The sequence below is a fragment of the Osmerus mordax genome, chromosome 8, assembly GCF_038355195.1.
Source record: "Osmerus mordax isolate fOsmMor3 chromosome 8, fOsmMor3.pri, whole genome shotgun sequence".
NCBI lineage: Eukaryota > Metazoa > Chordata > Actinopteri > Osmeriformes > Osmeridae > Osmerus > Osmerus mordax.
The window spans coordinates 80720-95477 of record NC_090057.1 but is presented as its reverse complement, the minus strand read 5'-3'; the positions used below and the strand labels follow the sequence as shown (position 1 = coordinate 95477).

The following is a 14758-nucleotide window of genomic DNA, read 5'->3' as shown; positions in this document are numbered from 1 at the left end:
TTTTATGTAGGCCAATTGACTTAACCCTTGCAGAGTCACCTGTGATTGGTAAAAGCTTTAAATTGATGCATCATTTTGGGATAAGATTAGTATGGTGTGCTTGAGACTAGTGTTGTCAGGTACCAACATTTCAGTAGTCTGTACCAATACCATTGACATTTCACAATACCATTTTCGATATCAAAAAATAAAAATTGGTTACTGAACAACTCTCATTTGTTGACAGTAACAGTCACCTACAATATCTAAGGTTGTAGCCTACTTATCATCAATACAATCACAATGCATGTAGGCCTGAAGGCAGAACATGTGTGGAGGCTGTGTAGATCTAAAGGCAGAACATGTGTGGAGGCTGTGTAGGCCTAAAGGCAGAACATGTGTGGAGACTGTGTAGGCCTGAAGGCAGAGAGTGGAGACTGTGTAGGCCTGAAGGCAGAACGTGTGGAGACTGTGTAGGCCTAAAGGCAGAACATGTGTGGAGACTGTGTAGGCCTAAAGGCAGAACATGTGTGGAGGCTGTGGAGGCCTGAAGGCAGAACATGTGTGGAGACTGTGTAGGCCTAAAGGAAGAACATGAGTGGACTGAGTGTAGACATGAAGCTAACTCAGCAGAGGACTTAGAGAGAATTTAAAGAGCTGAAATATATATATCTGGACTTGAACATAATTTATAAGAAGTAGAAAGAGTGGATTCAACACGCTTCATGGGGCTCTTAAAATGTTGCCGCAAAACAAGCACAAAGTAAATATACATCCCAAACTCCAAAACACAAATTTTGGCAAACTGTCATCTAAAAGCCTCTGTAAAAATGTGTTCACCCTGTTGTGCCCTCTCCTTTTGTATGCCCCAGTATTAGGTATTACATTTGCAGTATGCTATAAACCATAAAGGACATGAACGGTGATGTTTGCAATTTGGTTTCTCTGGGTTGACGATGTTCTCATTGTCATCTGACATCACACCTAAAGTATTTCAATTTGTGGCTCTTCCACTTTTCTTGTCAACAACTTTTAGTGGAGCCCCTGCAGTGTTGACAATTTAACGACTGTCACTAGATTGAGCAACTTTTTGCCTTACCTCATGACAAAAAATCTAATCTAGCGACAAATCTAGTGAGATTTCTTTTGGCTTGTCATGGTCCGACACTGCAACCCGGTACTTCAGAAATTCTGGTATCTTACCGTTTTTTTTATATATTTTTTTTACCGTCTTGGTACTGGAGTACCTGTTTTTGTAACAACACTACTTGAGACCACAGTTTTATACACGTGTACGTGTGAATGTAGTTGTGTGTGTGTTTCTGTGTGCTTCTGTATGTGTGAGTTCACCAAGCAGGGGAATGCTCCTGTTAGTCATGTGAATGATATCTACTGTGTGTGTCTCTACTCTGTCTGGATAGGGCTTCCCAGTGTGGAGCTGAAGGCTGACTCTTAACCCTTCTCTGCCCTCATGCTGCACTTGGAACGGCCTCTTTTGGCCTGGCTTGGCCCACGTTGGCCTTGTATGGAATGGTTTGGTTTGGTTTCATCCGGTAGAGTCCACCGGAGGTGAGCCCCAGCCAGCAACTCCTGGAGCAGAGCTAATGTCAGGTAAGACTCCTACCAGGTGTAGACACACCTCTCCGCATGACACACCCACACATAGACCACAATGTGGGCGTGTCTATGTTGTACCTGTTCTTGCTGATATCCCTGGTACTGTAGATATCTCTGGAACTGTAGATATCTCTGGTCCTGTAGATATCTGTAGTGTTATTGGTTGTGCCTTGTTCTGTACATAAGTCCATGTTTTGTGTCCAGTCCTGGGCTGCGTTTCCCGATAACGATGGATCATAGCAACGATCGAGCAAAATAACGAAACCAAGGATATTTCTTACATTCGTTTCCCAAAACATGCTCATAAGGAGTAGGCTAATCTATGCGCTTTTCAAGAGTTCAACGAATTTTCAAGAGACACTTTAGCTACGGTGTCTTTGGGAACGGCCCGTAAAACAAAAATTCGTCGTACGATGGATTCTACGATCAACTTAGGCTTACGACGCTTTCGGGAAACGCAGCCCTGGTCAGTCATTGTTTCTCAGTCTTGCTGTATGTAAGTATCACCACCATGTTCTTTGTTTTGTCTGAAGTACAGTTCCGTGTTGTTATCCTTCCTCCTATCTCTTTCGCATCTGGGTCCTCCCCACACCACACCTTACAATTACACAGATCACCTGGGTCCTCCCCTCACCACACCTTACAATTACACAGATCACCTGGGTCCTCCCCACACCACACCTTACAATTACACAGATCACCTGGGTCCTCCCCACACCACACCTTACAATTACACAGATCACCTGGGTCCTCCCCTCACCACACCTTACAATTACACAGATCACCTGGGTCCTCCCCACACCACACCTTACAATTACACAGATCACCTGGGTCCTCCCCTCACCACACCTTACAATTACACAGATCACCTGGGTCCTCCCCACACCACACCTTACAATTACACAGATCACCTGGGTCCTCCCCACACCACACCTTACAATTACACAGATCACCTGGGTCCTCCCCACACCACACCTTACAATTACACAGATCACCTGGGTCCTCCCCACACCACACCTTACAATTACACAGAGCACCTGGGAGAGCACCAGAGCATTGTTTAAATGCAACAGCCTACCTGAGTATTGTTGCTGACCATGTCCATCCCTTTATGACCACAGTGTACCCATCTTCTGATGGCTACTTCCAGCAGAATAATGCATCATGTCACAAAGCTCAAATCATTAACGGGTTACTTGATCATGACAATGACTTCACTGTACTCCAATAGCCTCCAAAGTCACCAAATATCAATCCCATAGAGCACCTTTGGGATGTGGTGCAACGGGAGATTCGCATCATGGATGTGCAGCCGACAAATCTGCAGTAACTGTGTGATGCTATCATGTCAATATGGACCAAAATCTCTGAGGAAAGTTTCCAACACCTTGTTGAAAGTATGAGATGGAGACTTAAGGCAGTTCTGAAGCCAAAAGGGGGTCCAACTCGGTACTAGCGAGGTGTACCTAATAAAGTGGTACTAGCGAGGTGTACCTAATAAAGTGGTACTAGCGAGGTGTACCTAATAAAGTGGTACTAGCGAGGTGTACCTAATAAAGTGGTACTAGCGAGGTGTACCTAATAAAGTGGTACTAGCGAGGTGTACCTAATAAAGTGGTACTAGCGAGGTGTACCTAATAAAGTGGTACTAGCGAGGTGTACCTAATAAAGTGGTACTAGCGAGGTGTACCTAATAAAGTGGTACTAGCGAGGTGTACCTAATAAAGTGGTACTAGCGAGGTGTACCTAATAAAGTGGTACTAGCGAGGTGTACCTAATAAAGTGGTACTAGCGAGGTGTACCTAATAAAGTGGTACTAGCGAGGTGTACCTAATAAAGTGGTACTAGCGAGGTGTACCTAATAAAGTGGCCAGTGAGTGTAGGATTGTACATGATTTATGTAGCTATGATCATTCTGTTGGGGAAATGCGAGACATTTTATGTAGCATCTGCCTAAACGTTTCTCAAACTACCATAAGTAAAACATAGGTTTGTATTATTCTGAAATCATTGTTAGTATTATTCTGAAATCATTGTTCATCATTGTTTAATGCATTAGCCTAAATGTTTTATTTATTGAAGTAGATGTTTTTATAAATGTACATTTTTCACTGATAGGTAAAAAAAAAAGTTAAATATGGCATCACGCCAGAAAGTCTGTGGTGAATCATCGTTTTCCCGTCAGGTCAGTGTTACAGGAACGTCTGGTTAACAAAATGCGCTAAGCCTGACAGCCTGCGCCGGACCAGGTTAGTTTTGCAGCATAAGTTGCCATAGTAACCGAGTTCGAACTATATGAAACTGGCTTTATGGAACCGAATCAACTGGAAATGAGCCCGACTAACTGACATAAGCCTAGCTTATTCGGTAAACTCGCTTTATGGAACAGGCCTCTAGGTGTCTCACCCCATGTTTCAGAACTGACAGTCTGCAAAAACTACTGCTGACGGCTTAACTCTCTTCCCCTTCCAATCTCTCCCTCCCTCTTTGTCTCCCTCCCTTTTTCTCTATTTCTCACTCCCTCTTTCTTTCCCTCCTCCTCCTTTATCTCTCCCTCCTTTCTTTCTCCCTCTTTCTCCTGGCTTCATCCACACCCCGTTTCTGTGGCCTACGGACATCCCTAACCCATCCCTGCCTGTTTCTATGCTTCTTCCCTTTCTGTTCACATTTCCATCATGTTCTTTTCTCTCTTTCTTTCCCTCTTTTCCCTCCATTCTCCACCTCTCCATCTGGCTTTGGGGCTCATTGCTTGCTTCCTGCTTCTGACTGGGTGAGTGTTTTGGCCCCTTTGTGTGTGCAGTGTTGTTTCCTCCCAGAGTGCATTGCAGTAGTAGTAGAGCTCAACTGGTCCCAGATGTCTAAGACAACCTCCAGCATCTAATACAAAAGCCTGATCTGTAGCACTGCTATTCCTGCACGTGTCTGACCCTGACTAGCCCTAATCAGGTTACTGTAGTTTGTAGATGGATACGTGCTTCGCTTACCTGCCCTGTGTAATTTTTATGAGAAGAAAATGTGTTATAATCCTTATTGTGCTTAATAGATTGTGTCTCATTGATATCCAAAAGAAAAACAGAATAACCATGGCGATTCAATAATGATGTAAATATATGATACAATACTGTGTTACAGCTTAAGGTTATATTACTGTAAAATGGACTGTAGTATGTGGAATCATGGGGATCACTGGTACATGTGTTTGTGCATGTGTGTGACAGTCTGTATCCATGTGTATGTGTGCATGACAGTGTGTGTGTGTGTGTGTGTGTGTGTGTGTGTGTGTGTGTGTGTGTGTGTGTGTGTGTGTGTGAGACAAAGTGTGGATCCATTTGTGTACAAATGCTTGTGGATGTGTGTGTTGAGGCTGGTTAGTAACACTTTAAAGTGTTCAGGAAGGGGTTCCAGAGCCTGCCTCTTGACAACGTTCCATTGCTCCTCTCTGATCACTGTTGTCATGGAAACCCTCTGATTTGGTTGTCATGGTAATGCCCCCTGTAGTAGAGAATTGGAGCTGCTTGATTCTAAACTGCTCCTCTTATTTTCCATCCACCTCTCACTATTACCCCCCCTTTCTCTCCCCATCACCCCATCTCTCTCTCCCTCCTGTCACCCTCTCCCTCCATCCCACTCTTCTCCCCTCCTGTCCATCCCCCCTCCCCTCCTGTCTGCAGTTTTTGATGGGCTAGGTGATGTGATGAAGCCTGCTGTGACGCCACAGGGCTCCTCCACCATAGGAGCCTCTTCTCCCAGCAAGCCCATGGGAGACCTGGACTCCACCATGGCTAACCTGGCTGGCAGTAAGTAGAACACTCCAGCATACAGTCTACCCCACACAGGACTAGTGGCTAACCTGGCTGGCAGTAAGCACTAAACACCCCATAGTAGAACACTCCAGCATACAGTCTACCCCACACAGGACTAGTGGATGAACACAGCATTTAAATTACTTTATATTCACATAGCGCTTAATAGGATGATATTGTGACAGAATGTATGAGGTATTCTGGTATACTTTCAATCTGTTTCTCTCCATTTGTCTCTCTTCCTCCTTCTCTATCTCCCTCTCTTCTCTCCTCCCCCCCCTCCCCTTCCTCTCCATCCTTCTCTCCCTTTCTCTCTCCATTCTTTTCTCCATATTTCTCTTCCTCTCCCTCCATAGATCTGGGAATGGGCCCTGCAGCCCCCCCTCAGGTAGCTCCACCCAGCTGGGGTGCCCCCATGGTAAATGTTGTGTGTGTCTGTCAACATGGAGCAGCATTGCAAAGGCATGGCCTCATCTGCCTCTCCAGGGTGGTCCAATCACAGGGCCAGGAAGGTTGATAGAGGAAGCATCACCCAGAGACAGTTGTCCAACTTTAACCCCCACCCCAAGTTCACCATAATTCCTTCACAGCTATATTAGTAGACATAAATAAGGTTAGGGTTAGGGTTAACTCTAGTGTAAGCTAGAGCTGTCAATATTACTTGTAGCTATTAGAAATCCTCCCCTAGTTTAAGGAAGAACACGTGCAGGAATTTGAACCTGTAGTTAGGGTTAGAGGTTAGGGTTAGAACATGTGGTTCAGAATGAGAGAAGCGGCTTCAGCTTTCTCTGGTCAGGGTGTTTAACTGCGATGGCAGTGCTTTTTAAACCAGCACAGACACAAATCAGAATTAAGGACTAGAACAACACTGAACAGGCAAACATATCTATTCTCCTTTTAGGTTTTACATTCAAGGAATGCATTATAGCTGGTCAATTTTTGACTTGTATTGCACATCGTAGCAATGAATTACTATTGCCGCCAGACGGTTATAACTAAATTGTCCTGCCTGCTAATTTGGCTGCTTCCTCTCGGCTCCTCAACCCTTACCCTAACCCTACACAGGTGCATGAGATGATAGTTCTGGTGTTGGGTTAGCGCTGCTGCTGTGTGCTGAACTACGTCTCATTTAAATGTGTAGTTGTTTGTCTCCACAATGTCTCACAGTTTTGTTTGTGTCTGTAAATCTTGTTGAGTCGTGTTAAATGTTGTTGACGTGTGTGCTTTGTTGCAGTGATGTCCTATGTAGTAATGTCCTCCCTCCTGTCCCCCCCCCCCCCTGTCCCCCCCCCCCTCCACACCCCTAGAACGTCCCCATGGGAATGCCTCCTTATATGGGCTCTTTCCCTAACCCTGGACTCTGCATGGTAAGACCCCCCCCCCCCCCCCCCCGGTCTCTTGACCGTACAACGTTTAGGTCTCTGACCTCGGTCAATCTCATGACCTTTGACCTTTAGGAGCACCTAAGATGGCCAATAACCCCTGTAGGCTTTCCACCAGCTCTCAACAGGTCCACTGTGGTATCTCACTACTCTCATTTCCTTCCACCACCTGTCTCGGTCTCATCTCCCTCTCTCTCTTTCCTCTCTCTCTCTGGCTCTCCCAGTCTGGGGCCCCCGGGGCTGGAGCGCCCATGATGCCGATCGTCAGGCCAGGCTTCCCTTCAGCCGGGGCCTCCGGAGCCCCGGTATGGACACACACACTCACAGACACATCCCATACACACTAACACATACACACTAACACACACATTATCAGTCATGCTGCCCTCCGAGCCCTATTATACTGTCCTGTTATGCTGCCCTGAGGAGGAACTACGTTCAGATTTCTCATTAGTGGTTAGGCTACTCAGAGCTGCAGCTGTACAGGGTACTGACATAGTGGCCTCATCTGGCCAGCATACACGCTCATGCCAACATATAGACCTGTACCTGTAACTGTCCCCTATCTCATCCCTAGATGTCTCCAGGCATGGCTCAGAGCCCCCGCAGGCCTCCGCCCCCGAAGAACGCCCTGGATGATCTCAACATCAAAGACTTCATGTAGACCTCCCCAAGGTACACCTCCTCCCCCAGCCTTAACACTCCCAGGTACACCTCCTCCCTCAGCCTTAACACTCCCAGGTACACCTCCACCCCCAGCCTTAACACTCCCAGGTACACCTCCTCCCCCAGCCTTAACACTCCCAGGTACACCTCCTCCCCCAGCCTTAACACTCCCAGGTACACCTCCTCCCCCAGCCTTAACACTCCCAGGTACACCTCCTCCCTCAGCCTTAACACTCCCAGGTACACCTCCTCCCCCAGCCTTAACACTCCCAGGTACACCTCCTCCCTCAGCCTTAACACTCCCAGGTACACCTCCTCCCCCAGCCTTAACACTCCCAGGTACACCTCCTCCCTCAGCCTTAACACTCCCAGGTACACCTCCTCCCCCAGCCTTAACACTCCCAGGTACACCTCCTCCCTCAGCCTTAACACTCCCAGGTACACCTCCTCCCCCAGCCTTAACACTCCCAGGTACACCTCCTCCCCCAGCCTTAACACTCCCAGGTACACCTCTTCCTCCAGCCCAAACCCGCCCTGGTACAATTCTTGTCACACAACCCTGCAGGCTGAAACTGGAACTTTTCAGAAACTTTCAGATAGTTACAAACCTTTTTTAATATGAGTTTTAAAGGTCCCATGGCTTGAAATGTTCACTTTGAGGTTATTTAAAGATCCTGTAAAGTGGACCTGGAAACGAGTTTTAAGTTTGCCACACCACAGAATAACGTGTTATTAACTACCCATCCAAATTCGAATGAAAAAATAACACAGACAAGTATGTTAAATTAGGCTTTGAAATCGTGAAAAAATCAGCAGTCTTCACTGCTTGAGACTGGGGGGGCGTGTCGTCTGAAGGAGCTGAAGCTCCGCCCCTCGCTGCCTAGTGCCTACCTCCGACCCAGATAATGGACGCTACGTCAAGCCGAACAAAACCGTATAGAATTAGAATTTATTTGTTCACTGAGTGAAACATACAGATGCATATAAATGAAATGTTCCCCTGAGCTGTAACAGTAAAAATGGACACCAGAGACAGCAGACAGTGAGCTCTCCAACTAGGCTACTTCTAACACATTAGCTACTGATGAAGAAAATCAAAGTACTAAGTCCTTGGGTTAATTTTTCTAAGTTTGAAAACAGCACAAAAACATCCAGTGTTTGATGCAAAGTGTTTCAAAATTGCCAAATTCTGCAGAATCAGACTGAGAAATATTCTCCGGACATTAACTTTTATATCAAAACCTTATCAGTTCTGTATATTTGCTATTGGAACAATATTGTTTATCACAAATGCATAATTCATTTTACACTCTATTGGTCTCTCTCTCTAGAGGCTTCAAATTACAGGTGCAAAGAGAAATCCCCTATTTTTTTTAGACTTGCTCGGTCAGACACACTGGGCGTTTTGTTGTTTACTATGGTGGGAACCTAATCTTGTAGCCTTCTTTCACACCCAGCTCCAATCATCAAAAATAACACTTTTGGGGCTTAAATTTCCTTCTATATCTTAGGGGAAATACTAAACAATCAGTGGCTTTGCATCAGGCTTTTCCAGTAGTGTAACATATAAAAGTATAAAAGTACAAAGGTGATTAAAAGGCATACTTCAATAATATAATCCATACTCATTCTCCATCTTTCATAATTACAGCAGTGTGATATTATTCCACTTCACTACCATTTCACCAAAATACTATCATTCTACACCGAGTAGCCTAATATCAATTTAGCGGTTTGCACTAACTCATAGCAGAGATACCTCTGGAAAAGTTATCTAGTATAAGTATAACAAGCACACAGAACTGAGTGATGAGCCACCGCTCAGGTGGCTGAGCGGTGAGGGAATCGGGCTAGTAATCCGAAGGTTGCCAGTTCGATTCCCGGTCATGAAAACTGACGTCGTGTCCTTGGGCAAGGCACTTCACCCTGCTTGCCTCGGGGGAATGTCCCTGTATTTACTGTAAGTCGCTCTGGATAAGAGCGTCTGCTAAATGACTAAATGTAAATGTAACTGCTGGCGGCGGTGTATGGTCCAGGTGTGACCGGAGGATGAACGGCCGGAGGGGCGATGCTCGGTACGGCTCCGCGCTGCAAGAGAAGCCGTGTGTTGGTGAACCTCGTCTGTCTCTGGTCCATGTTAACCCTTGTGTTATCTTCGGGTCATTCTGACCCATCAGTCATTGTGACCCACCGTCGTATTGCGACAAATTTACCTCATACAAAAACAAAGTGAAGCATTTTCTTTTAACTGTCGGGCTGTCTCAGACCCCCCACATTGGAATGGTTAAAAGAAAAATATTTTTATTTGTTTTTGTATTGGGTAAAATTGGGTAAACACAACGATGGTTCGTTATAAACCTTTGGGTCATGTGACTCGAAGGCAGCACGAGGGTTAAAACTGTCCGACGTGAAATGGTCAGTGCAGAGGCGGCTGTTGGAGTTTATCCGAAGCTTTCCATGAGCGTGGCTCTTCACAAAATCTATCCACCTATTTTTCCTTTATCAATAGGGAACTTAAATGACGTTGCAGCGCAGCTGGAGTCATTGCATCCAGGGAAGATGCAGTTTGCGGATGGTGGGAGACATCCTGAAGCTAGCTAGCTGATGTAGGCTACAATAAAAGTACAGCAGGAGGAGCCATTCAGTGATCTGACGTAGATAGGGCGAAATGACGTAGATAGGGCCACACCACCTCACTTGGACCAATCATCACCTCCCATGGCTTCTCCTACCACTGCTACGCTGATGACACGCAGCTGTACCTGTCGTTCCCCCCGACCGATCCGGGGATCTCAGCTAGGATTGAGGCCTGCCTCACAGACATCTCCGCCTGGATGACCGAGCACCACCTCCAGCTGAACCTCGCCAAAACAGAACTTCTCATCATCCCGGCTAAACCCTCCTGTCTGAGCACTCCACCCAGCTGCTAGTCCAAGCACTTGTCCTCTCCAAGTTGGACTATTGCAACTCGCTGCTCGCTGGTCTCCCAGCATGTGCAACCCGCCCTCTTCAGAGGATTCAGAACGCAGCAGCCCGCCTGGTCTACAATCTACCCAGACGCTCCCATGTTACCCCGCTCCTCATCTCTCTCCACTGGCTACCTATCATGGCCCGTATCAGATTCAAGACCCTGGTATTGACCTTCCGAGCAGTGAACGGGACTGCACCCGTCTACATCAAGTCTCTCCTGCAGCCTTACACCCCCACCCGTCACCTACGGTCTTCTTCAGACAACCGCCTGGTGGTCCCACCGCTCAAGACCGCCCGGTCCCAACACAAGCTCTTCTCCTGTCTGGCCCCCCAGTGGTGGAATTAACTCCCCACCTCCATCAGAGACACTGACTGTCTCTCCACCTTCAAGAAAAGGCTCAAGACGCACTTGTTCCGGGAGTACAACGGTACTTAGGAATGGTTCGCTTGACCCGATGTTAGTTTCCTCAAGGATCACAATGACTCTTGCTCAGAGACTTGTTGCTCTTGTGGTTAGTGGTAACTGATTAAAAAAAATTGTACTCGCTGTGATATATTGTTTTTATTATTGTTGCTTGTTTTTTCCACAGGTACACTTGCACTTATAGTAGTTAATGTTGTTTAATTGTAACTTGTTTAACTACATGCTCTTATGGTTCTTAACTTTTGGAACTTACTTTGGTTGTTCACAATGTGTGCTTCATGTTTTGGCTACTCGCAATGTTTTGTGGCTATCTTGTTGTTATGATCAGTGACCTATGCACTTTGTAAAGCTCTCTCTTGGAAGTCGCTTTGGATAAAAGCGTCTGCTAAATGAATAAATGTAAATGTAAAGTTGTCGCAATACAACGATGGGTCGTTGTGAACCTTCGGGAACACAAGGGTTAAAGCTACAGACACAGAAATGGCACGTCCTAAGTAAAGCTCATTTTGGGACTGCTCGTAGTGGCTGTAATTCTGCACCAAGGCTGAATTTCGGGGAAAGACTTCAGATACAGTATTAGGGGACCACTAAGGCCTAAATAAAAGCATCCAAAAACAGCATGCCATGGGACCTTTTAAAGATCAACCAAGATTGTTGACAATTTAACAAGTTATGCTCTCTCTCTCTCCCCTCTTCCAGCGGTTGTCGTTGTGGATGTGGATGTGCGCCCTCGTTACCCCACCGCCCTCGTCATATCCCAGCCAATCAGCCATCAGCACTACTCGGCTCCTCCCTTCTTAAACTCTGCCCTTTCCGTCTAATGTTGTAGCACAAATTGTGATTGTGAACTCATAGATACAGAAATCAAAAACAGTGTATGTGCGTGAGTGTGTGTTCTTCAATGTTATCCTTGACTTAAACTAAGAGAAAAAAGCACCATAAAAAACAAGTGTATTTAAATTCATTCAGGATTTTCTGCTCATCAGCTGACTTGGAATGGTGGATATGTGTTTTCCCAGACGAGGACTGTGTTGTTTATTGTGGACTGTTTTTGATGTGTGGCCAATCCCTGCCCTTTCCCTCCCTGTTGTCCAGTCAGATACTGAGCTGTGTTTATGACGTCCCTCCATGCTTGGTTATCTCCATCCTACCAGCCAGCCTCTCTGACAACAGTTACAGAACTGTATAGGCCTGCAATTTTCATCACAAACTTTGTTTTACGTAGAGACAAATCATGTCAACTCATACTTTCTGTTGATCTTATTTTTGTTTTATATTTTGTCCCTTTTGGAGGATTGTGACTTACATGCAAAACTTGTTGACTATGTTCGAATTGACATATGCATTTCAGATCGTTTAAAGATAGATTTCACCTATATTTCTTTAATCTTTATTTTGGAAGAAATTGTATCATATATTTTTGTCATGTTTATGAATCCCATGGTGGAAAAAGCAAAAAGTCCCTTTCCCTCTTGTACATAATCTCATCTGTATTCAGAGGCAGGTTTGAAGGCAAACTCAGCCCCAAGTATTCCATGTTGCTCTCCTTGGTGGTGTGGAGTGGTACTGCATTTTAGCATGTCAATCCAGGTTGACCTGGGCTGTGTTCCAATACTCCACCTTTCTTTGTCTCCTTTTCTTGTCTCCTCTCCTATTCGAACAACAAATTGAGTAAGTACCAACAAAAAAGTCAGATAGCATAAACCTCCACATCTTGCTTGCTGATTAGGGGTTGCAGAGAGAAAGGTACAAGGAGAGGTGGTGTGTAAAGAGATGGCCCCCCTGGCCCATGTGTTTGTGGAGCAGATCCGTGTGGTTGTACAGTCTCCAATGGTGGTGCTAAAGAAGTCTTTCACTGTAAAGCACTCGGATATACACTGGATGTTTGTGTTTTTTTCTCCAAAAGTGATTACTGTATCTTAATCTGTTGTGAAAAAGACTAATAAAACAAGAATGTGATGAAATATGTATCTGGGTGAAGACTAGAGTTGACTCTTACAACACTATTGGAGGAGGGTGTGAGGATGGCATGACCTCCCAATAAAGCAGTGACCTGGATCCCCCTGTGGAATGCTAATCACAACAGCACTCTGCTATGCCCTGCTCATGACACTGGATGACACATGAGTTTTATGATTTTACACACAAGACAAAATGTAACTACTTTCAGACAGGTGGAGGTGTCCTGACTTGACACTCACACAGATGTGTGCAGAAATCTATCTTGTATTGCAAAGGAGGCTAGGTTTGAGCCAAACCTAGGCTGACTCACATCTGTACCCTTGCACCCTTTGTTGTTGCTTTCGAATTCTGTCCCCGGCAGGACAAGTGATAAAAATTCTTCCATGATGAAAGCTGACTTCTTTGTTACTTTTCTTTTTTGTTTTCCTCCAAAAAACTTTCCAGAGCCCCTGGGCCAACGTGGCCTCATGGTGGCACTACAGAGTAGATGTACTCCCAATTCATCCACTATTGATCATGCTGTCATCTCAATGTCAACCAAAAAAGGTTGTGAAAATCGACCCCAACTTCCGAGGTGACAAACCTTTCAGCGGTAGAGGGTGGCAGACTGCGGGCGGCAGGCATCAGATGGCACAAGAAGCAGGACTCGGGGACTAAAACTCCACTAGATACAGCATGGGGCCTCAATACCACAATATATTCATATTTGACACGTTTTTATAAGAGTACATCCAGGCGTTTTCTAAAAGGGCCTTTTGGAGACTCCAAAATGACCCTTTGTAACCAAGGTCAAATACTTAGGATAAAAAGGTATTATTTTTCATAATTGTTATCTCTAATGAAAGGTGGTACTTAGAACTGTCATATACAATAGCTAAATCCCTAATTAGTATTACTGAAACACAAAAACTGAAGCATGAACACATTGGAGTGCTTTATCTGATTCCCAGGATTGGCGCACAAAGAACACTGATTCTGTCAACCATATTGCGCAATCGACTTTTATTTTGAAGGCTCCACAGAGACATACAAATGAGGTATTAGCATTTTCAGCTAGCTCTCAGCTACAGGGCTAACGAGCTAATTTCAGAGCCCGTCAAAGCCAGTTCGAGAAATTGGGGGGGAGGGGCGGACATTTTGATGCCTTCATATTGTAAATACTCCGTTGCTAACTGGAGAAAAGAACACTTTTATGTGAACAAGTTGTTTCTTCTGTCGGCTAACTTGCATAATGAAACAAAGGACAATGTCTATTCATGAATGTAAAACATTGTATTTGGACGAATTACTTTACATGGTTAGATACTTTGAACCCTTGGGAATGTACGCAGATCAAGTTTTGATGTGTTGTTTGCATACCAGCGGGGTATTCGTCGGTTTAGCGAGCTAATTTTCAGGCTAAGATAAAAAACGCCCCTCTTTTTGGTTCGTGGAAGCAACTTTCGATAAATCACCATAGTAACATATCAATTAGCACTAACCTGCTGCAGAGCAGGCTAACGTAAGTGTAGCTGGATAAGCTTGCCACACCCCCAGAAAATAACATGGCAGCTCCCTTTTTGAGAGACCCAGTTGACCAAGGAGCTATATTTTAGTTCGATTAGCTTTCCATACCAATAGAGTTCTTCGCGATTGCCAAGATCCTTTATTTCACACGGATGAGTTCTTGTTTGAGCGATTCAGCCGACATGGACTCATTTATTTGAAAGACCTTCTCGGGCCGTACATTGCAAATATCACACGCCGCAGCAAGCTTTATGCTTTATTATGAGGTTATGCTGCTGTATGTGAATATGTAACGCTATGTTTTACGAAATGTCTTGTCTTATCTGTTGTGCCTGTGCTTTTTATATGTTTCACTGTGGGAGAGTGGGAAACGTCATATCGATTCCTTTTTATGTCTTGACATGTGAAGAAATTGACAATAAAGCTAGGCTACTTGAAACTTTAACTGT

The 14758-nt window shown here is 45.1% G+C and overlaps 1 protein-coding gene across 6 annotated transcripts in view; it reads left to right on the top strand.

Annotated features, from left to right (window-relative positions):
- The window catches only part of LOC136947147 (clathrin coat assembly protein AP180-like), a 38104-nt gene extending 25295 nt beyond the window's left edge, over nt 1-12809 (top strand). For 2 of the 6 annotated variants that reach the window (XM_067241021.1, XM_067241024.1), the window contains 6 exons: nt 1537-1590; nt 5283-5393; nt 5756-5817; nt 7006-7086; nt 7359-7456; nt 11541-12809. In XM_067241021.1, the coding sequence (XP_067097122.1) occupies nt 1537-1590; nt 5283-5393; nt 5756-5817; nt 7006-7086; nt 7359-7445 (395 nt within the window). In that variant the 3' untranslated portion in view covers nt 7446-7456; nt 11541-12809. Of the gene's footprint in view, nt 1-1536; nt 1591-5267; nt 5394-5755; nt 5818-6706; nt 6767-7005; nt 7087-7358; nt 7457-11540 lie in introns of all 6 variants that reach the window. The other 4 variants (XM_067241020.1, XM_067241023.1, XM_067241025.1 and 1 more) reach the window with 3 other exon arrangements.
- The last annotated feature ends 1949 nt before the right edge of the window (nt 12810-14758 follow it).